At 27.3% G+C, this 23,877-nt stretch overlaps 1 protein-coding gene across 1 annotated transcript in view; it reads left to right on the top strand.

The window, feature by feature from the left end:
• Positions 1 to 20,450: 20,450 nt before the first annotated feature.
• The window catches only part of LOC135930980 (probable methylmalonate-semialdehyde/malonate-semialdehyde dehydrogenase [acylating], mitochondrial), an 83,069-nt gene continuing 79,642 nt past the window's right edge, over positions 20,451 to 23,877 (top strand). Inside the window, exons 1-3 of the mRNA XM_065467813.1 lie at positions 20,451 to 20,528; positions 20,607 to 20,684; positions 20,728 to 20,889. Of these exons, the coding sequence (XP_065323885.1) occupies positions 20,466 to 20,528; positions 20,607 to 20,684; positions 20,728 to 20,889 (303 nt within the window). The 5' untranslated portion in view covers positions 20,451 to 20,465. The remainder of the gene's footprint in view (positions 20,529 to 20,606; positions 20,685 to 20,727; positions 20,890 to 23,877) is intronic.

The raw sequence follows: 23,877 nt of genomic DNA, 5'->3' as shown, positions 1-23,877 counted from the left end.
TAAAAACGCTGAAGGTGAAAATCATGCCAAAAAGAAAAAAAGTATAATATAATAATTTAATAAACAAAAGCTGTGAACTGATGATTTCCTCAAAAGAATCAATTCAAAAGGGGGATATGATTCCCATTTCATCAATAATTGATAAAAATAGGATTAAAATTGCAAAAGAAAATAGAGGCAAGATAAAACTAACTATTGAGGCTATTTTATATTGGGGCTTGCAAGGCCTAACACTTCGTGGCCACAAGGATTCAGGAAGCTTAAATTTTAATAATAATGATAACGAAGGTAATTTCCGTGGACTTTTAAAATTTAAAGCATTAGGAGATCCTGTATTAATGGAGAGCCTCATTAGTACTAATAAAAATGCTACTTATCTCAGCCCTAGGATACAAAATGAGATAATTGGCAACAATATCATTTATCAATTCTGCCCCATGCTTCTCAATTTTGGCAGATGAGACCACGGACATTGCTGGCATTGAGCAGATGTCGTTGTGTGCGCGATATGTAGATACTCATAAAAACAACATTATCAAGGAAATGTTTCTCAAATTTATTCCTGTTTCAAGCATGACTGGGTCTGCTCTAGCTGATGTAATATTTGTGAATCTTATAAAATTAAAAGTAATAATTAATCTTATTATATAATTATTTTCAAAAATATAGCTAAATTTAAATATGATACGTGGGCAAGGGTATGATGGAGCACGTGCAATGAGTGGACAATTCAATGGGCTTTAGGCATTTATTAAAAAAAATGCCCAACAGCTATATATGTCTACTGTGCTGCCCATTCACTCAACTTAGCAATATCGGATTCATGTTCTTTACCATTGATATCAAATTGCTTAGGTTTTTAATTATTAAAATTAAATTTTTTATATTTATATCAGGTAAAATATCTAGCATCTATGAGATGTTTAGATACCCCAAGCGTCAAAATATTTTGAACAGAATTATATCTAAACTCCTTGCCCAACAAGGAGAAAAAAATTGCAAAAAGCTTGTCCAACAAGATGGAGTCTTCGACATCAAGCAGTAACAGCTTTTATCGAGTTAGAAGAGCCGATTATTAATGCTCTTACAGAAATATCACAATGGTCTGAAAGATATATTTCTTCAGAAGCAAGCAAGTTACTGGATTCAATACTTATACCAAATTTTTTTTTCGCATTAGAATGTATTAATAAATTATTTAATTATACAACTATTTTATGTAATACTTTTCAAAAACATGATATTGATTTGATTGAGATGATGAGAATAGCAGAGACAATTTTATTAGAACTCAAAGAAATTAGAGCTAATGCTGATGAGGAATTTCATATTTTATATGTTAATGTTGAATCAAAAGCAGAGCTATACGAGTTCAATATTTGTCTCCCTCGACTTGCAGTAAGGCAAACTTATCGTCCAAATATTAATATAGGGTCAATAGAAGAATATTATAAAATAAATGTCTTTATACCTCTTTTGGATACATTTATAACCCAAGTAAATGAAAGGTTTTTAATTCATCAAGAAGCACTTATCAATCTGCAGATATTACTTCCGCAAAAGCCCTCTGAACCTTTTTCAGATGGTGATAGAAAAAAAATAAAATATTTGGAAGATTTTTATCATGAAGACATTAATGTATCTCATGATGCTTTATTAGCTGAATGCCGACTATGGTATAAAAGATTAACTATGGTTGATATAGTCCCAAAAAATGCTATGGATGCTTTGCATCATTTCAAACATCTTTTAGATTATTTTCCCAATATATTGAAATTATTATATATATTAGCAACTCTTCCCATTAGTACTGCAACTAATGAGAGAACATTCTCTTCTTTAAGAAGATTAAAAACGTACCTAAGAAGTACAACTTCTGAAAGTAGGTTGAATGGTCTGGCCCTTTTGAATATTCATAGGCATTTGACGCCAAACACGGATGAGATAATTGAAAAATTAGCTCACTCCCAACGAAGATTGGATTTTACATTATAAAAATATAATGTTTCTATAATATATTTTGTGCTATCATTTTTTAATGTCTTATATATTTTTCTTTTACATAAAAAATATAATTATTCATATTTTCAACATTTAGATTTTTTATACTTTATATATAAATTTTAAAAGCTCAAAAAAATTTAAATTTCTATTATGGATTATTTATTTTATAGTCATCATATCCTGGTTATATCCACTTAATATTTTATAATTCAGATTTATTTAAAGTATTTATATGCCGCCGGTTATATCCGTTTAATATTTTTTAAATCAAATTTATTTTTATATATCGGTTTATATATTTAATTTTTTATAATTCATATTAATTTAAATTTGTATATTAGAAATAGTTATTAGTCCTAATAAATTTAAGCTTGATATTTTTAAATAACAATATTTTATTTTAAAAAATTTTATTTATCCTCCCCCCCTCTCCCCCCACACCAAATTCCTGCGTACGCTACTGGGTGCTTGAATTATTTCAGATAAATATAACAAAAGTGAGATGCCTTTTTTTGTCTTAAGGCTGATGTGACAAAAGATGCATTAGGTTGTTAAAACCTGAGCATAATTATTTATATTTTTTCTCGAGAAGTCCAAGAAAATTTAATAAGGATTATTAATTTACAACTTAATGAGTTAAATATTAATTCAACGAATATGATAAACCAGGCATATGATAGTGCAAACGTTATGTCTGGCCGAAATGGAGGAGTGCAAACCCTTCTTCAAAAAAATTAATAAAAAGTTCCATTTATACATTTCTACAACCATATGTTGCATATTGTGGCTCAAAATTGGTATAATAATATTGTTATCATTTCTAATTTTTTAAATTTATTCAATTCATTGCATAATTTTTTAGGCGGTTTAACGTATCCTGTAAATATGCAGGCAAGAGAATTTTAGACCAGAGTTGGACTGGTTATTTAGAAACATCTCGCATCATTTATGTTAATTTTGAGGCTATTGGTGAAGTATTAGTTTACTTTTCTAATGGAACTCTTAATTCAGAGGTTTCCACTCATGATTCTGTCGAAGCCTCTGGTCTTTTATCTCAATACGTTAATATAAATTACGTTATATTAGCCATTATAATTTATGATATTAATAACAATATATCCACTAAATAAGTTTCTACAGTCAGGTACTTATCAAGTGGATGCTAAAAATTATAATGATTCCACGATCAATTATTAAAAAAATATAAGAAGCCATAATTCTATTGATTTGATTAGAATAAAAACTGAAAAACTTTTAGTAAAATTTAATCTCACTCCCCACAAATCATCAAGCATAGGTAAAAAGCCTATAAATTTACAAGATTTTTTAGTCGAAACTAAATTACAATTTGATTGCGAAAAAGACTCCAATCGGAGTTCTTCTAAATGGAATTATTATGAAATTATTGATTACTTTGTTGATAATTTTTTAGATAGATTTACACAAGATGTTCTATCAAGTTTTAATGCATTGTCCCCCTTTGATAGTGATTATTTTATATCGGACAAAATGGCCCGATTATAATAATTATTAAACTTAAATATGGAAACTTTACATCATGAAATGAAAATAGCTAAAGAATTATTAGCTGCAGAAGTTAAAGAAACACATAATTTTGAAAATATCCTAAATATTATGTATAAAAAAAATATCATCATGCATCTAAGAGAATTGTATAAATGCTACTCAGCAGCCATCATCATTGGGGTACCAACGGCTTATTGTGGGGCTTCTTTCTCTATAATAAAGAGAGTTCTATCGAGCACTAGAGGGTCGATAGAACAAAGTAAACAAAATTTAGTATTGATGGCTTATGAAAAAAAATTAACAAAAAATTTTTCCTTTAATTTATTTATGTTAAAATTTAAAAATAAAAATCGTCGTATTATATTATAGTATTATTTTCTATGTTCATATTATAGTATTATTTCTATTCATATAGCATTAATAATTTTTTAATAAAAATAGCAAAAAATTTATATGAATGCTTAATTATTTGTTTTATTTAAATAATGGCCCCCCTAAGTAAGCAGCTAGCCCCCTAACTAAAAATTCCTGGCTACGGCCCTGTTTTTAATGTTAAGTTTATTGGTATGATTTGACTTTTTTCAAGTTTGAAATGATTTTTGGATAGAAGATACCATTTATGATTCGGAGGCAATTATTGATAAAGAATTAAAGTGGTATATTTTCTGTTTTTTTCCCATAGGAATTATTGTCAAGTTGAAGATACGCAGTCTGTTAAATACCGAAATCTATTTTGTTTTCCATACTTTCATAAACGTATAAAAAGCGCCTCTCGCTTTTTGTATGCAACTACCTTTATTATCCAGTGTGGTACTTTATTTTGTATACTATTTTTACTGCGTTAGCTCCAACCGTAAAATTTTGGAGCGGTGGCGCGTTTGGGGAAGGGAGAATAACTGTTTTTTCAAATTTATCCTTAGTCTAACTCTATGACTCAAGGTCTCTATTAGGTTGAGTAAATTTTTGGTTTCTTCTATATTTTTGAATATCACAACGATGTCATCTGCGTAGGATATTATTCTAATTTCTAAACGTATCGTCTCATTTGACCCTATATTTACTAGATCGGCCGCCTTATAATTTATTCATTATATTAAACAAAAGTGGCGATAGAGTACAAACTTGTTTTACTTTTTTATCCTGAAGGAAGGGGTTATTTTATTATTGATTTTGAATAGTGATTTTTTAAAATGTGACTGATGTTGGGTTCTATGCCACACTCTGACAGCGTTTCCCATAGAGCTTCATGATTAACATTATCAAAAGCTCTACTAAGATCCACGAATGTGAAGTAGGAGAGTATTTTGCATTTGCAATATTTCTGCATAATTATTTAGATCTTTTGTTTGGTCTGTATGCGCATATGTATTTGGGGAAAAGGTGAGATGTAGATGATATGATTTTATTTTTTAATAGGACCATAAAATTATTTGAGACAAAAGATGTGAAGGCTACGGCTCGGTAATAAGTAAATTTTTATGGGTTCTTGATTTTAGAAATTACATAGGAAGGATTTGTTCCATCCATTGTAGTATTTTCGCTCTCACATATTTTATTGAAGAAGGTTAATGGAAGATATTAACATAGGTGCTATTCTTAGGTATTTTGCTATGATATATTCCAGCCCCGAGTTTTTCCGAGTTTTTTGACTACATTTGATATTTCATTTATGGAGAAACCAGACGGGGGTGGAGCATGGTTTGTATTTATGTTTGTTGGTAGAGTTGCTTTGTGAATCGAACACCATCATATAAGAATCTAGCCATAATGCCATTTGTTCGTCTTGGTCGATGATTACGTTTCCGTTCCTAAAACTATAGAGGGGAGTTTTCTAAAAGTGCAAGGTTTACAAAATTTTTCATAGGCATCATAAATCCTATTCTTATCGTTAGCGATAACAAGGGCTTTTTTTGCTATAAATCTGCCTATCACTCCGCAGTAATCTCGTTATGTTTTCCCATAAGTCGCTATTCGAGACATTCTCCACTCTTAGTTGATTTATTTTTTATAATGTCTCACTAGACACCCAATCTTTCCTTGAAAAAAGACTTACATTTGGCAAACCATCATAAGATTCTGCAAGATCACTTTTAAATAGTTTCCAGCATTCTTCTACGTTTCCATGCATAGTTACGTTAGCTCTTTTCCTATTTAATGCTTGATCAAAAAGTATTACATCTTCTGGCGTTTGTAATTTACTGAGTTTACGTGTAAAGTACGTTTTCAAATGATTTGTAATAGGTCCAGTCGAGTTTATAATTTTGTTATAATAGGCCCATATATTTTTTACGATAATATTATCTCTAAGCATTCTATGATCCGACAGGTTTATATTAGTTGATGCCTTAACGTCGTCAAACCACTGGTGAATATTAGAGATGAAGAAATCAATTTGAGATTTCAGCTAAACCCTCACTAAGGTGTATGTGTTTATTTCTCTGTAGCAAAAAAAGGTATTTTCGATTTTTATAGTTCTTGTTTCAAATCAAGAAGTTTCTTGCTATCCTCGCTATTCGGTTGTTGTATGGTAGCATATCCGGTGACATTACTGATAACATATTCAACTTCTTTACCAATTTTCATGTTTAGATTGCCTAGAATTATTATATTATATCTACATGGTAAGGAATGGATCGTATTTATCATTATGTCGATGAAGCTTAATCTTTCATTTCTATTTGATGGGGCATAAACTTTGCTATTATTGTAGGCCTAAAATTCGTGTTTTAAATAGAGAAGACCACAGATATGAGTACGAATTTGATGATGAAATTATGTATTCGTTTATTTATTAGAAATACTATCCCAGACCAGCTATTGGAAACGGTGCCGAGCAAAATATTTTACAATAATTAAAGTTTGCAATGTTATTCCCCGGACAATGGGTTTCTTGAATACCTATAATGTCTATTTTCTCCATTTCTAACACCCTTAAAAAGAACCGCTAGTTTGCTTTTTATTCCATTGATATCAAGGGACGCAATTTTTAACTTGCCTGAGAATTTGTTCTAGAGAAAAACCATTAGAAAATCAAACAAAGAAAACAAAAGGATGAAAATAAAGTTTAGAGGAAAAGACATTTTGAGTGGAGGTAGTAATTTTTCTATTTAAACGTAAGAAAACAAAAAACCAAGAGTATTATGCGATGACTTATTTGTTTATTATTTTGTTATGAAGATTGAAATGTACTTAAATTCTAATTATTTTATGATTCTATAGTACCGAATCAATTTTTTGAGTTTGAATAAAGTGTTATATTTATGTGTTTATTCCATTTTTTATAATTACGCGTTAATTTGAATATTTGAACCAGAATTATGTTGTTATATAATTATTTTCGTTTTGAATATTGTTAATCGAGTTTTCGACGATTGTAATTTAATATTTAGATCTATTTGAATAATTTAGTTTTAGGAATATATTATTATATGATGAACTTTAATTTACTTCAATTTTTTTTTTGCATAGTAAAAATTTATATAAATACACAAAAAATTTTAAATAAAGTAGTGGTTTTTTGATTTAGTAAATTTTTAATGTAAATGTTGAAATCTCGGGAATAAAATTTTTTGGTGTAAATTGTTGAAATCTCTCGTGAATAAAGTCGTAAGAATTATTATTAAATTAATTAATTAAGTCTTTTTCTTATAATTTATACAAATTATTAAAAGTTTCATTTTTATTTTTAGATATAATAAGCTCGGTAGTTTGCCTTGGAGCTTTTAGTTAGTCTCCCTTATATCCCTCGATAAATATATTACAATTATACAGAATTGTAACAGTCATAATCAGATGATGTTAATTTTATATAATAGACACAATTTTTATAATTTAATGACACTTTTAATTTTTTTACTTTTACATATAATTTTTTTAATTTTTTTTACTTTCACTTATTTTTTCGCATAATACTCTTACCTTTTTATTTTTTATTTTTTAGGTTATGTTTTCCCTTTATATTAATTTATATTATTTATAATTAATTTTTGGTATTAGTATTTAATAAAGGATTCAAAACTATAATTTAGTATATATTTTTATTTCTATTTTATATTTAGATTCTTAATCCCCCAATCAAAGAATTACCAACTGTAACAGTGGTGCCGGGTAGGCTTTTTTTTGTGATAAAATTGTTAGTATATAAGGAAATAAAGTTATGGATTACGACACTAAAAGTGGAGCCTATTTTAGGTTGGAATGACATTAAGAAGATAGATCCTGATTATAATTGGTGGTCTTTGTTTGAAAATGTCCGTGAGAACAACAAAATAACTAAAGAGATAATAAGAAGTGAGGATAAGGAGAAGACTGAGTTACCTTGTTTAAGAGTCAACCAGGATGTAGTTCTCGATGAACTCAAAAATCTAACACCAGAATTTTTAAATAGATATAGAAGCAACTTAGAAGAAAATAAGGAAACAGGAGATATAAGGACAATAGAGGTAAATTCAGTCGAAGTCAAACAACAAGGAATTAATAATATGGCAGAACTGAATGTTGTTGAGGATAATTTTAACAAAGAAATAAAGAATATATTGAATAGGTATAAGGAAGTCTTTAAAGATGAATTAGGTACTCTAAAAGATTTTGAAGTAGATATACGATTAGAAGAAAATTATCGACCTAAATTTTGCGGCATAAGAATATTACCCTTTTCGTGGATAGAATAGATAGATAAAGAATTAGACAAATGGCTAAAAGAAGGAATAATAAGACCAATAGTGCATAGTGTATGGGCAATATCTTTAGTTCCCATAAGAAAACAGGATAACAGTTTTAGACTAAGTATAGACTATAGAGAATCGGTTAACCCGTGGTTAATAAATGAAAAATATCCATTACTTAGAAAAGAACAATTACTGGCTAATTTAAGAGGAGCAACAATTTTTTCGAAAATAGATTTTTCTAATGCTTACTTGCAAATTAAAGTGAGTGAGAAGACAAGTAAAATATTAATGATTATAACGCATAGAGGTTTGTTTGCATTCTGCCGATTGCCTTTTGGTTTGAAAGTATCGGCTCTAATATTTCAAAGAACTATGACGGCGTTATTTCAAGGAATAAAGGGAATAATGTATTATTTAGACGATGTTTTGATATCTGGTAGAACATAAGAAGAACACAATAATAGATTAGTTAAAGTGTTAGATATAGTATTAGAAAATTTTAACAGCTAATATGAATAAGAGTGTTTTTGTAGTAAGAGAGATAAAGTATTTAGGACATATTATAAAGGGAAATGAAATTACTCCGATTGCAAAGAATATAGATAAGATAATGAACATGAAGCACCAAATAATAAAACGGAAGTACAGGCGATTTTAGGAGTTACGATTTATTATCATCGGTTTATACAAGATTTTGCAGAAATCCCCACACCGTTGTATGATTTATTAAAGAAAAATAAAAGGTTTGAATAGGGAGAAGCAAAGAAGGAAAGTTTCGAAAAATTGAAAATAAAGATGGTAGAGAAACCGATTTTGAATTGTTTTAATGAGAATTTAGATGTTATTTTAGCAGTAGATGCATCTAATGAAGGTATAGGAGGAGCGTTATTACAAATGACAGATAAGGTTGAGAAACCTATTTTATTTTTATCTAGACGGTTTAGTAGCACTGAAAAAAAGTATTCAACCATTGAGAAGGAGGCTTTTGCCGTGAGATTCGGACTAGCAAAATGCAAGGAATATCTGATTGGAAAAAGTTTTGTTTTATATACGGACCATAAACCGTTAGTTTATTTATTTAAGAAAGAAAATAAGGAGTTAATGTTATCGCTCAGGCTGCAAAAATGGTTGTTATTGGTAGGTAATTTCGATTTTAAAATAAGATAGATAGAAGGTAAATTAAATTGTTTACCAGATATTTTATCAAGATTATTCAAAAAGGAAACAGAAGAGGAAGAAATACAATCCAAAATTAATAGTTTAGAAAGATTTTTCGCAGAAGAGGAAGCAAATAATATTATTATAAGATCTTTGAAAGTAGATACTAGAGAGAAACCGATAACTTTAGAACTAGTAGATAATGTATCTAAACAAGATGAAGAATTAATAAGAAATAAAGCATGTTTGAAAGGAGACATAGAATGGAAAAATGAAGATAAAGCATTCAAAAAGGTTAAGAATGAATTAAACATGAAAGAAAATTGTCTCATGAGAGGATATCGTTTAGTGATTGCTGTTTCGAAATGGATAGATTGTCAACAGGTTTATTGATGATAAACATAATTATGAGAATCATAATTTATAAAGGAATAAATTGATGATAGACCTAATTAGGAGAATTATAATTTTTGATGAAATAAAATTGATGATAGACCTAATTATGAGAATCATAATTTATAAAGGAATAAAACGGTTAAGAGAATTATAATGTTGATAGAATATCATGGATTATAAAGGATCATTAGAAGATTGTGGAATATAGATATATTTATATAGTAATTTTTTTTTAGATAGCTTCCTACTTCCGAATAGGAAATAAAATCATAAAGATTGAAATTAGAGAGGTAAATAAACAAATGGATGGAAGCTGCAAGAACAGAAGCCCAACAACGATATGGAGAATTACTGCAGGAGGTGCCCAGGAGACAACGATATGAACGTAGGACTGAACAATTTTGGGTAAAGAAAAGCCTTTTAGAATGTTGGTCTTGTGGAGGGATCCACAAGTTAAGATTTTGTCCCATCGCAGTGGAAACGTCGGATAATAACGCAGCTTTACCAGTGCGGGAAAATGGTTAACAGACGAAAAACGCTCTAGAAAGTTAGTTTTCAAAGGGGGGGATGTTATTTTTATGTGTTTATTCCATTTTTTATAATTACGCGTTAATTTGAATATTTGAACCATAATTATGTTGTTATATAATTATTTTCGTTTAATCGAGTTTTCGAGGATTGTAATTTAATATTTAGACATATTTGAATATTTAGTTTTAGGAATATATTGAACTTTAATTTACTTTCAATTTTTTTTTGCATAGTAAAAATTTATATAAATACACAAAATTTTTTAAATAAAGTAGAGTTTTTTTGATTTAGTAAAATTTTAGTTTCAATTGTTCTCGTGAATAAAATCTTTTTGGTGTAAATTGTTGAAATCTCTCGTGAATAAAGTCGAAAGAATTATTATTAAATTAATTAATTATATTAGTCTTTTTCTTATAATTTATACAAATTATTAAGTTTCCGTTTCATTTTTAGATATAATAAGCTCGGTAATTTGCCTAGGAGCCTTTAGTTTGTCTCCCTTAAATTCTTCGATAAATATATTACAATTATACGAAATTGTAACATAAAGATGACAAAATTCTAAGTAATTTTTAGTAGAAGTTTTATTTTGACGGATTTAACAAATTAAACTAGATCCCCATCCCATTCGTTATTAAATTAGGGTTACGATCTCACCGTGTACGATATCGTGTTAAGTTTTTCTGGTAACAACGAACTTGCAAACAAAATTTTTTCTTACCACTGTGGTGTTTAAAAGCCATATATATAATGGGAAGAAAAACCAACCTTAGTAACTTATGATTAGTAAGATGTAAGAACAAATAGTTCAAATTGAATAAAACTATAAATATTATATAATGACCAAATATATAATTAAACAATATTTTAATTTATTAATATTTCTAATATATAACATAATTAATATGAGCTTCGATAAACTGCGTTATGCGAAAGCCACAGTAATTGGAATGATTAAAATAATCCTTAATGTAATGGATATATTTGGTGAAGCTTAACCAACTTGTATTAATATGGCATAAAATTTCCAGTGAAGTTTTTAATACAATTAGTAGGTCTCATGGATTATTATTGCATTCTGACGTATCCTGATCTGTTAAATATTTAATTGACAACATTATCTAGCTCTCTATCAGGCACATTTATTAACTCTGGGATATTAAATAACGATCCATGATGATCTTTAAAGAGCTTAAATTGCTGGAAATTTTATCCAACGAATTTCTTGCTTGATTTAGTAATACATTGAAAAATGCAATCTCATATTTTATGAAGGTCATGTATAGGCTTGTCATCTACTTCGTAAGAAAATTGTTTTTAAACTCTCCGTCTACGAATTAATGTTATTAAAGAAAAGCACTGCTCTTCTAGACTCATTTCCAATTCCTGCGCAATCTCTTTTGCTAAGTCAACTAAATTCTTCTGTATAGCATATGGGATCAAAGGGTCCGAAACTAGCATATCATCAAATTAAACATTTAATAGTGGAATCTAAATCTTAATCTATACTATGATTTTCCGATGTCCTCGCTACGTCATGTCACCGGTACTTATTTATTTATTTTTTTACATAAATAAATAAATACACTTTTTTTTATAAAAATAACTAACATTAAAAACATGGTACATATTATATTTATCAGTCAATTTATATTCAAGTAAATTATATTATTTATTACCTCTTTATTAATCAAAAAATTTTTTTTTCAAATTGATAGCTTAAATATATAAAAATTAATTGGGAAAAAATTTTTTGGCCCAGCCCGCATTTAATATTGAAAAAAATTTGTAGGTTAAGCCCGTTCTACATTTAGTATTAATAAAAAACTATACATAGTTTACTATTTTTATCGTATCAAAAGAAAAATACATAGAAATATATTTATTTATAATAAAATAATTAAAATTCGGAAACATGGCCAACCAAAGAATCAGACGAGAGAAGTCTACAAACTATGGAGATGAGAATGCTGAGGATGATTGCTGGGGTAACAAGAAAGGATAAGATGCGAAGTACAAGAATACTAGGAAGTTTAAAGGTAGAGCCCATTAAGACTAAGATAATGGTTAATAGACTTAGATGGTATAGGCATACAATGAGAAGGCCTATGAACTACATAGGAAATAAGGTTGAGAGTTTGGAAGTGATGGGTAAATGTAAAAGAGGAAGGCCAAAACTTCAATGGGGCCATAAAGTTAGAGCCAATATGAAGAAGTATAAATTAGATCAAAGAGATAGTATGAATAACATAAAGTGGAGAGAGATATTGAAGGAGCTTTCCACCAGAAAAGGTGAAAGCTAAACAGAAAAAAAATAACTATTCTTAAGAATCCTACAATTTACCTTTTTATCGCACCTACCATTATCCCCTTTTATTCCTGCGGATTATTTTGTATCATTGAGTTAAAAAAAAGAAATTTAATAAAACTATACATGGTTCACTATTTTTATCGTATCGAAAGAACAATACATAGTATGATATTTTTTTATAATTTAAATAAATTTATATATCTATTCATAAGAATCCTTTCTTTTTTAAAACTTACCATTTCATCGCACCTACCATAATTCCCTTTTATTCCTGCGGTTTCTTTTGTATTATTTAGTAAATTTAATAAAAAAAGCTATACATGATTCACTATTTTTATCATATCGAAAGAACAATACAGTATTATAATTTAAATAAATTTATATATCCATTCTTAAGGATCCTACCTTTTTAGAAACTCGCCATTTCATCGGGCCTAACATTTTCCCTTTCATTCCTGCAGATTATTTTCTATTACTCAATAAAAAAAAAGGAATAAAAAAACTTTACATCGTTCACTATTTTTATTGTATCGAAAGAACAATACATAGTATGATATTTTTATAATTTAAATAAATTTATATATCTATTCTTAAGGATTCTACCTTTTAAAACTTGACATTCCTTATCACCTACCATTATTCCCTTTTTTTTCTATTTATATCATTCAGTAAGAAAACGATACGTGGTTAGTTAATTTATATGACCATAAATATATATGATAAAGGCCGAGTTAAGGGGTAGTCCTAGTTAAAATAATAACTCAATCAAGATAAAAATAATTTAAAGTGCAACTACTTGAAAGGTATATGTATCAAACGAAGAATATAGTGCAAACTTTTTTATTTTATAATAGACTAATCAAAATATCCAAATGTGTATCTTAGCTATTGCAGCTACAAAAACAAGACCATTAGGAGAAAATAGACCAAATATATTTATCAAAATCAGTTAATAAAAATAGTTTTTTTAAAAATTTATTTATTATATTTTTTTACTTACCGATTTTCTTGTTTCTTTATCTTTACCAATAGAAAATGTTATTAATTTTTTATAAAGATTATTTATAAATAGAGAAAAAAGAAAATTTAAATAATAATCAAGTTTACTAAAATATAAAAAAAGTTAATTATAATACATATGGCTAGACACTCTAAACCTTTTTTTCAAACTTAAATTTTTTACAAAAAATTAGAATATAATGTCTTGCTTGTAGTATACACTAAAAAATATTCTTATTTTTCAAGAGGCCAAAAATAATATAGAAAATTATAAAATTTGGCTGCTCCTAAAATTTTTTATTGGCCGCCAGGGGGTCCCATTTACATATCACCCTAGAGAGTAGTGAAGGCTTAGGGAATTAAAGTGCTAGATTTTAGGAGAAATCTGCTGACGAAGATAGAATTGTTCTTTGGGATCGCCTGTAATCTGTTTCCCTTTTTTGCCTATGGTTTTAATAAAATTAAGAACCTTTTCCGAACATGCCCAAGGTGCTGGATATGATTGTTTTGAACATTGTGTTTGTGACAGGGGCGGACTGGCGACGCTATGGCCTCATGGACATTTTTTCATAGCGGCCTCATTTATATGAGGGCTTCGCTTCCCTTATATGGCTTCTTCGATTTACATGATTTTTATTACTTCTTGTTACATTAGTAACGATTTTATTTTAATATATTGTAGATAATGAAGGTTTAAGCTATCAATTTAAACTTTTACTTTATATTAATTTTTATAAGAAACGTTATATTATATTTTATATATTTAATATTAAATTGATTTATTTTTGTATATATAAAGAGATCCTTATTATATAATATTTTACTAGTTAACTTTTGAAAAGAAAGAACTTAATTTAATATTTTAAATCGATTCTTATTTATTCCTACGTTCAAATCAAGCCATCACCCCCGCGTGTCGAATACTTCTTATTTTTGAAAATAAGTTCAAAAGATTTACATTTTTAGTAAAAAAAGAATAGTATACGATAATCATATATTTTATTTTTTAAAAATGCACATCTAAAAACATATTCACTACCAATATAAAATAATAATCATTGCACATATATATTTTATATCAGATTTATAACGATATTGCACTATAAAATAAATCATACATCACATGTTAAATATAAAAAAATACATACTCAATATATCAAATCAATTAATTTTACACGTATAAAATTATTCAGTTATAAAATATTACAGCGTATAAAATTGCTGCACTTATAAAATCAGGCACCGATCATATTGTAAATAGATATTATAAAATTAAAATAAAAGAATTAAGGAAATATATAATTTTTACCTTAATAAATCTATCATTAACTTTGAACCTTTGCGCAAATATACAAGAATATCTTCTAGTTAAATCTGCGCTAATGGTTCTCATTCAACTGACATCATTAAAAACGCTTCTAATTTTTATTGGTAACTATTTACTCTCAGCATATTTTTATAATTTTTAATTTACTAAATGTTTTCTCGCAATTTGCATAAATGACAAAGTTAAAATGTATTAATATGTCAAAAATAAATTAGTGTCACTTGTATGAATATTGCATCTTTTAAAAATTTCATACACGCATATTAAACACTTGTCCCATTTATTATCACTTCTGAGTTATTATCATATTTTAATATTTCATCTTCTTCATTTGACTCCTTGTACATACGATCATCGTCCTTTTCATTTAATTCTGCTACCAAATCTTTAAATACACTGGCATATGAACATTATTCGTTACGTAATTTAACACTCAATATATATATCTTTACTATATATTTCATCAAAATTTCTAGGGTGCAAATATTGCACATTCAAAATAAGCTCTCAATTCGCAGAGAGCCGTTCCGACAAGGTGTTTATAATTTGATCAATTATAGGCCGAAATACTCCGACCTATATAGATCAATCGATTCTTGAGGACGTTTATCTTGGCATTTGTCACTATATATATTCTCTTCACTTGTCCTATTCGATTTTTTAGCAGAGTATTCTGTACCCTGATACTCTCCGGGAGCTTTAAATAATAAAGTGTTTCATTTAAATTAGAAGCCATTTTATTACATTATTTTGAATCGATGATACAGAAAACTTAGCATCTTCCAGTGGCGTAGCTACGGGGATGGTTTTCGGGTTTGGACCCCTCCCAGAGCAAAATTTTTTTTTAGATTATACGTTCAAAAGACATAAAAGTGATTTTATATGAATTATATTTTTCTGGTTTTGATGTTTGTGGAAGGATATTATATTACTATTGAAATTATTCTGGATAGTATTATTATAAAGTCATTGAGAATAATCTAATAAATTATAATAACATATTATTGATGCATTTAAAAAATATATTTATTATATATTATCGAAGATATGGTTATGATTTGTAAGATAAGCCCGGCCGAAGGCCGCGCATGCCCCCCAGCTTTTATATGTATAGACCCCCTCTAAGGAAAATTCCTAACTACGCCACTGGCATCTTCTATCATTTTCCATGCTGACAAAGTACCTAATTTTTTAGTTTAAAGATATGACAGTGGCCCAATTATTTCAAAAATTACTAATATATTATAGCTGTACTTAGAGTCTAAACTTACATAAATTATCAAGTTTTTATTTCAAATGATTTATTATCTAATATAAATTGAAGTGCATTTATCGTTATTGGGAGAAAGCTCTTTTTACCAAATATCCTCTAAGGGCCTTTTCACGTGCTCACCACCTTATCTTACCTATTTTTTGCAGCTTTCTCAAACCCAAGCATCCATCCTTTTATTTAATTCACCGACCTGGATTTTATTTGATTTCAATGAATTAAGAACAATAAATGTTGGCCATATTATTTCTACAATAAATCAATGTATAAAAGTGTAATATAATAAATTAATCAAAACTTAGCTTTCACTCCACTCAAACGGAAGCGTTTTTACTTCATTTAAAAAAAACAAAGAAAGGAACGTGGTAATGATGTATCGCGTCAAGCGACGTTACTGATATTTTATGATTAAATTATAGTAAACGACATGACAATTGTCAAGGAATGTGATATTCAAATTATAGAGATATCATCAAAAATAAATAAATGATAAGAGAAAATAGTGTGAACATAATAATATATTATTTTTCTAATCGGCCTCTTTTTTGATATTTTCCTCTGATCAGCCTCAAAAATCGACATTTTCATGCGGCCTCTCGGGCAAAATGCCCACCTGGTCTTATGGCCAGTCCGCCCCAGGTTTGTAAGGCCAGAATTAAATAATAACTTTTTTAAAATTTATTCGAGTCATTTACTCTCTTCATTTTTAATACTATCTATTATACGGGGCTGCGTAATGCTATATAGAGAAATTATAAATGGATATATTTTTAATCTTACTAGTTTTGGATCAGGCGCATAACCAATGGGAGGGGAGAAAGGGGGAAATCTTCCCCCATCGCAAATTTGACTGTTTTCATAAATATCATTTTAAGCTAATAAAAATTTTACCCTCCACCCCCCCCCCCCCCCAATTAAAATTTTACAAATATTTGAATATCAATTTTCCAACATAAAACTTATTTTTTATAAATAAATTTTATTAAAATTTCCTTTCCCTGTGAGTACATTAACATTATTCAAAAATATTAATAAAATGGAAATATTTTAAGTCAAAGAGATTGAAATCAAATGGTAATTTATTTTATTATTATATATAATTATTTTATTAAATTCAAAATTATTAGTAAGTTAGAATTAATAAGTATTTTTAATATTAATTATTAATAAATATCTATAATTTTTTAAATATTTTATTTTTACTTCGATTTTGTAGAACAGAAGAAATAGAAATACAAAAGTTAAATAAGGCTGAGCATGAAAAAAAGTAATGTGTCGTCAGAAGCGATATCATTATTGAATTCAATTGATCAATCAGAGTTTATCATTGCTGCTAGTTGCATCAATAAATTATTTTCCTATAGCTCATTGTAGAAATTTACAAAAACCAAATTTATATTTGGTTCAGGTTATTGATTTGGCGGAAAATATATATGAACAGGTAGATACAACAAGAATGAATGAAGATGAATATTTTCATAATATTTATATAGATGGTGAATCGAAGGCTAAATTTTATGATATAACACTAATTAAACCTCGTCTAGCACCTGGGCAATTATTGAGATGTAAAATAAATATTGGCTCAACTGAAGAATATTATAAAATATACACTTTCATCCCATTCTTAGATACTTTTTTATCGCAAATAAAAGTACGGTTTTTAGATAAAAAACAAGTCTTTAGCAATCTTCAAGTTTTAATGCCCAAAGATCCATCTTCCTTTTCTAATGCCACTATTGGTAAAATTAAATATTTAGCAAAATTTTATTCCTATGATATTGATACTGAAATAAATTTAATCAGTGAATTAGAATTGTGGTATAAATATTTACTACGTTTAGCTATTTTACCTGAGCATGCTATTGATGCGCTCAATCGATGTAAAGAAACCTTGGCTCAAATTAATAATATTTTGAAGTTGTTTTTTATTCTATCATGTTTGCCTATTATAACATGTACGAATGAAAGGACTTTCCAACTTAAGAAGGTTGAAAACATATTTATGAAGTACTACTTCCGAATCTCGGCAAAATGGGTTAGCTCTGTTAAATATCCACAGAGATTTGATTCCAACGACAAACAAAATTCTTGATGAATTGGCAACATTCCCACGAAAATTAAAAATCACATTATAATTATAGTATTTAATAAAAATTTTTGTATAATTGTATTTGATAAGAAGTTTAAAAAAACTTGTTTTTTAAATTATTTTCTAGTCAATATTTTATAGTGTTGTTAAACGCCTCGTTTTGAGCCGATTTTTAAAAACGGCTAACTCAGTTATTTATCCAGAAAAATATTATGCAAGCCTAAAAATTTTGCTAATAGAAGGAGCAAAGGTCTAGACATATAGTATCGAAATTTTGAGGCTTAGTTAATATTTTTCTGGCGAAAATATTGAGTTAACCGTTTTTAAAATCGGCTCAAAACGAGCCGTTTAACAACATTAATATTTTATACACACTACTATTAGTATTATAAAAAAAATTATATTATACTTATGTATGAGAATTTGAGCTGAGGCTAGTTTTTAATACAAATTTTATAAAATCAGTAAATCAATAAAAAATAGTTTGGCAAAAGAATACCGAAGAACTTGTTAAAAAAATATTCGAATTTATTATTTCTTTCAAAGTATACTGATTAATCTAAACAATTAAAAATCTACCTATCTGAATATTAGAATTTCTATTTTAACATTAGATTTTATTAAATTAGATAATTTCTTGCTTGTAGTAATGTAAAACGGTTTAGCGCTAACTTAATAGTCGAAAAAATTCATTAAGCCTTAAGGTAATAATATAAATTTTCAAGATTACGCTAAATATTTTTCAGCCATAGCCTATTAGATTAGCGGCGTTGGCGGGGCTATATATTCTAGAAATAAATTGAATTTAGGATTCAATGTATTTTTTATAATTGATTTGAGCACTCTATTTCAATATTGTTAACAAAGTTTAGTTCTTAAATCATTTCCTCACCTATCTATACATTTCTTATCCTCCGAAATAGTCTAGGGAATTGTTTTTTTATTCAGGTCAGAGTCAATATATCATATATAAATTTAGAACGCCAATAAAATATAAAGTAAGAAATATAAATAAATTAGAAATAAAGTTAAATTATAATCGCCGTGAATAAATATTGTCGAGATTAATGACATATAATAAGCCATTGGTAGGGCATAAAAAGATTCTTTTGACATTGAGTAATAATCCAGATATAAAAATGATTATTCCGATAGGCGTACTAGCAGCAGGTATGCAAAGTAGGGTTCTAGCATAATTAGTGTCTATAAAGTTTAAATTGGTTTTGTCCCAAAGGTTTAGTTCATCATGTTCTGGTATAATATTATTATCCGAGTAAATTATGCCATTCCTGCTCTAAAATGCTAGTGTTGTAATAATCGTTGCTTGGAAGAGAAGGTTTTTGAATTTTTATATATACATATGAATTGGATGTTTGCCCCTTATTTTCAACTTAAATATCACTCTCTGCGGATCTATCTTGCTCTATAGTTTTAAATGTCTAAATAAAAATTGCAACAATGTGATAACTCGAATTTAAATATTCTAAAACAATTTCAAGATTTTGAAATCAAAGATAAAATAGTGTGGCGAATATTTACATGCAGTTCGATATTGGAATCCAATTGTCAAGCATTTTTTAGCATATTTTATTTAAAATAAAATTTATTGATTCGCAGATTTATTTTTATTTCAATGCAAATTAAAGTACCTAAATTAATTGATGATTCCGTTTAGGAGGAAGGAAATTCTACTGTTTCTCTGGATAGATTTAGTATGGCAAATAGTTCTTAAAAGGAATCCCATTCTTTAATTACTATATAGAGTTGTTACTTCATAATTACATATCGAGTGGTTTAAAAAGTGTAGGTGGTTTAAAATAAAGAAAATTATAATATTCATTATATTTTTAATTGAAATATATAATATAATTATATACTAATACAATTATATATTAATACTCGAATATAAAAAATAATAATTCAATTTATAAATATTATTAAATATCATTTCAAACATTTTAAACGTCGCGCTGTTGCCATAATATTTTTATTTATCAATTTAAAAATTAAAATATTTTTGGCGAGGCCTCAGTAGGAAAAGGGCTAAAAATTAAAAGTTAGTGAAGGGCTTAACCCTCTAACCCGAATTCGTAATACACTTCTGTTGCTGTTAAGGATTTGGGAATCAGGTTTACCTAGATTCAGAGTAGCCTATTGGACATAGGATTCTATCCATAAATCAGATGATTTTAAAAATTTATAAACCTTTACCGTATTTTGATAATTTTAGGAAAGTTCATAATGGGGTACGTATTAAAATACATGGAATAATTTGAACTGGCAGTTTTAAATATTAAATTTTATATGTAAATTTAAAAAAATAGGCTAATAAAACACAGCTATTCATTAATGGGAAATTTTTTGATTCAAAGTCAGAGGAATGGCTGAATGTTCATGATCCAGTAAATTTAATCAAAGTTTTGTTTATTTTTATTTTGATCTAAGTCTAATAATAATGTGATAACAAAAGTTCCAATTTCCACAGAAAACGAAATGAAATATGCTGTTGCAAGTGCTCAAAATGCTTTTAAAACTTGGTCAAAAACAACTGTGATGCAAAGACAAAGTATCATGTTCAAATTTCAACAACTTATTAAAGAAAATTTAGTAAGTAAATATCAAAAAGTGTTTATTATTTGACCCATTAAGAACATAGTAAACAAGGGTCAAAATGAAAATCAATTTAATTTATATCAATTGAGTTTTTAAAAAAATTATTGAATAAAATTAAATTTTTATTTCAATTAAATATGTTAATTATTGAATTTTTACTGAAATACATTTTGATATTATTTAAACTTATTTTAGCTGTTTAATAAATTATTTAGTGGTATTTCCTAAGCTTATTATTATTATATTAAATTTTATACATTAATTAATCTTATCTTATATTTTTAATTAACACTAACCAGTCCAATTCTAGGCCTATTCCCATCCCCCCTCACTCAAAATATTCCTCGAAAATATTTTTCGGATAAATTTTCTAAAAATAAGAATGTAATAGGAGAGCAACTGCTGTTCAACCACTATCAGTTTAAAAAAAATATTCATGGTTTGGGCTGATTTTTAAAAATGGTCCAATTAAGATTTTAATCAAAATATATTATTTAAGCCTCTAAATTTTACAAATAGAGGACCAAATCTTGCTGCCATCTATGAGCAAAATCTCTAGGATTTTAATAGGGCCATTTTAATAAACCTACCTGAGGCTTTTAAACAATACTATCAGAAATACCTAATAAGTAAATGTAGTTAATTTGGTGGATGATGATGAAAATGATAAAGGTACCAAGATTCTGAATACGGAAATGAGACTGAGCTTCCAAAAACAAAAAAAAGGTTAGATCCTTTAATTATTCTTATTTCAAATATTTTTTAGAACCAACTGATCCAAATCAGATATTACCAAATAGGCAAATATAACTCAGAAAGACTGCTACTAATGGAAGAAAATTTTCCTTAATGTTTTATACATACCAATATGTTAGAAAATTAATTGAAGCTGATACATTTTTCTACTTTCTTTGTAGAATCTATAACAAATAATGGTGAATCAACCTATAATAAAATGAGTTTTATCAACTGTAAGAAAGTTCATGAAAAAGGTACCTTAAAAAAGCAGGATAAATTTAGAGTACATAGAAGAAGAGAATCCTAAGACCAAAAGATTTTTTTGTATAAACTAATAAACAATTTGAAAAAAAGAATTTAAATCAAGATGCCATTTCAATTTTCTGCACATGAATAAATTAAACCTTTTTGAAAAACAAAGTAGATGAAAATGAGGTTGTTAAATAATTATTTGTTAAAGGTTTATAAAGTTATAAAGATTGTGTTGCACATATTTTGTCAAATTTGTATACCCATATATAAATGCATTTCCAAATGTTTTTCAAATAAGCATTATTTAGATCATCACATCAAGTTGTAAGTCAACTTTTTAATCATTAAAGAGCATTATTAAATTAGATAAATGTTCGAGTAGTTATATAAGAAAGGTTAACTTGGCTTTCTAAGACAAGAAAAAAACATACTCAAACCATTAACTATGAAAATGATTTTAAGACATTTAAAAATAGATCTCAACCAAGATTATATTGTTAATACTTTATTTTTATTAGTTTTACACTGCTCAATCATTGATCATAATATCAATTAATATAGTTATAAATATTTTCTTAATTACATATATTTTATAATCAAACTTAACAAGTATTATACAAACAAAATTAAACTATATCAATGTTATTACATTTGTAAAATCATTAATCAACTTATTTATATTTAGCTATAAGTCAATTTTTATTTCCTTCTAATTTTATAAACATACTTGATTATTATTACATTTTTTGCATATTTTATATGTGCCATTTTTTACATAAAATCATTTTGTATTTTAATAAATATCTGCCCCTCTAATGGGTGAAGCTAGAATCGGGCCTAACACTAACAAACATTACTCAAATATATCTAACTAATATTTTCTTATGAATGATTTAAACAATGAAAATTAAAAAGATTGTTTTATTATTATATATTTAAAAGAAAAACTAATTTTCAAGCCTTTTCTAGTTCAAACCTGTTTCCTAATTTGGATTGGACAAGGCCAAAAGAGGTAAACATTTTTCTTTAGAAGCTGAAGATACTTAATAACTAATTAAAGGTTTCATTTCTATATTAAGACCAACAAAATTCCATCTTATGATCTCCATTACTCAAGATTTAAGATATTATTTAATATAGAAATAATTTTACTAAACATTTCTCACCTGGTTTGGCATTGAGTTATTAATACTAACTTTGCAAGATATTGTTCAACACAATCTAATATATTTGATAATAACCAAGGATTTTGTAATTGAAATTATTATATAATAATCTTTAGACACTGATATTTATAAAATTATCCTGTATATTTTTTGAATTTATTTATAAATTTTACATAAGCCATTGGCTTAAATAGAATTATTCTGTCTACCCTTATCATTAGTATACATTAGAGCAATAGCAAAGTAATTATTTCTGTAATAATAAGAAATGATAGCAGGAGAGAATATGAAGAGTAAATTTAATTTAATTAATTTTTATTTAAAACAGAAAATTAAGTCTTTTAAATTTTATTACAAAAAACTAATTAATTAAATTTTGTTTTCAAAAACGAAAAACTTAAATAATAATATAGAAAAATAGAATCACGATGTTTTATATAATTTAAATTTACATATCAATTCGAAAATCTTTTCTTTTTCTTATTTTTGTACATTTTCAATTTCATTAACGTTAACAATTAAATTTCCATACTATAAAAAATCCTTTAAATATAATATAATGAAAATGATAATTGACCAATTTACATTTTGTCAATTATAAAACAACCACAGGTAATTTTAATCACGACACCCTTTCCCTTAATATTGTTAATCACAATAGGCAGTATTCGTTTCATATTGACTCATCAAGGTACTTCGTTTTGTTCAACCATTAACGATTCTTTGTTTCCCGTGAGAACGTGTTCTCTACAATATCTAATTAGGTGGTTTCCCCCACACACCCACCATTCGTGTTGGTATGGTATGTATTCCCCACTGTCTTTTT

Source organism: Gordionus sp. m RMFG-2023, chromosome 1, assembly GCF_954871325.1.
Source record: "Gordionus sp. m RMFG-2023 chromosome 1, tfGorSpeb1-WG-v2, whole genome shotgun sequence".
In the NCBI taxonomy this organism is placed as follows: Eukaryota; Metazoa; Nematomorpha; class Gordioida; order Chordodea; family Parachordodidae; genus Gordionus; species Gordionus sp. m RMFG-2023.
The sequence above is the reverse complement of the archived record's forward strand: the minus strand, read 5'-3'. Positions and strand labels throughout refer to the sequence as shown.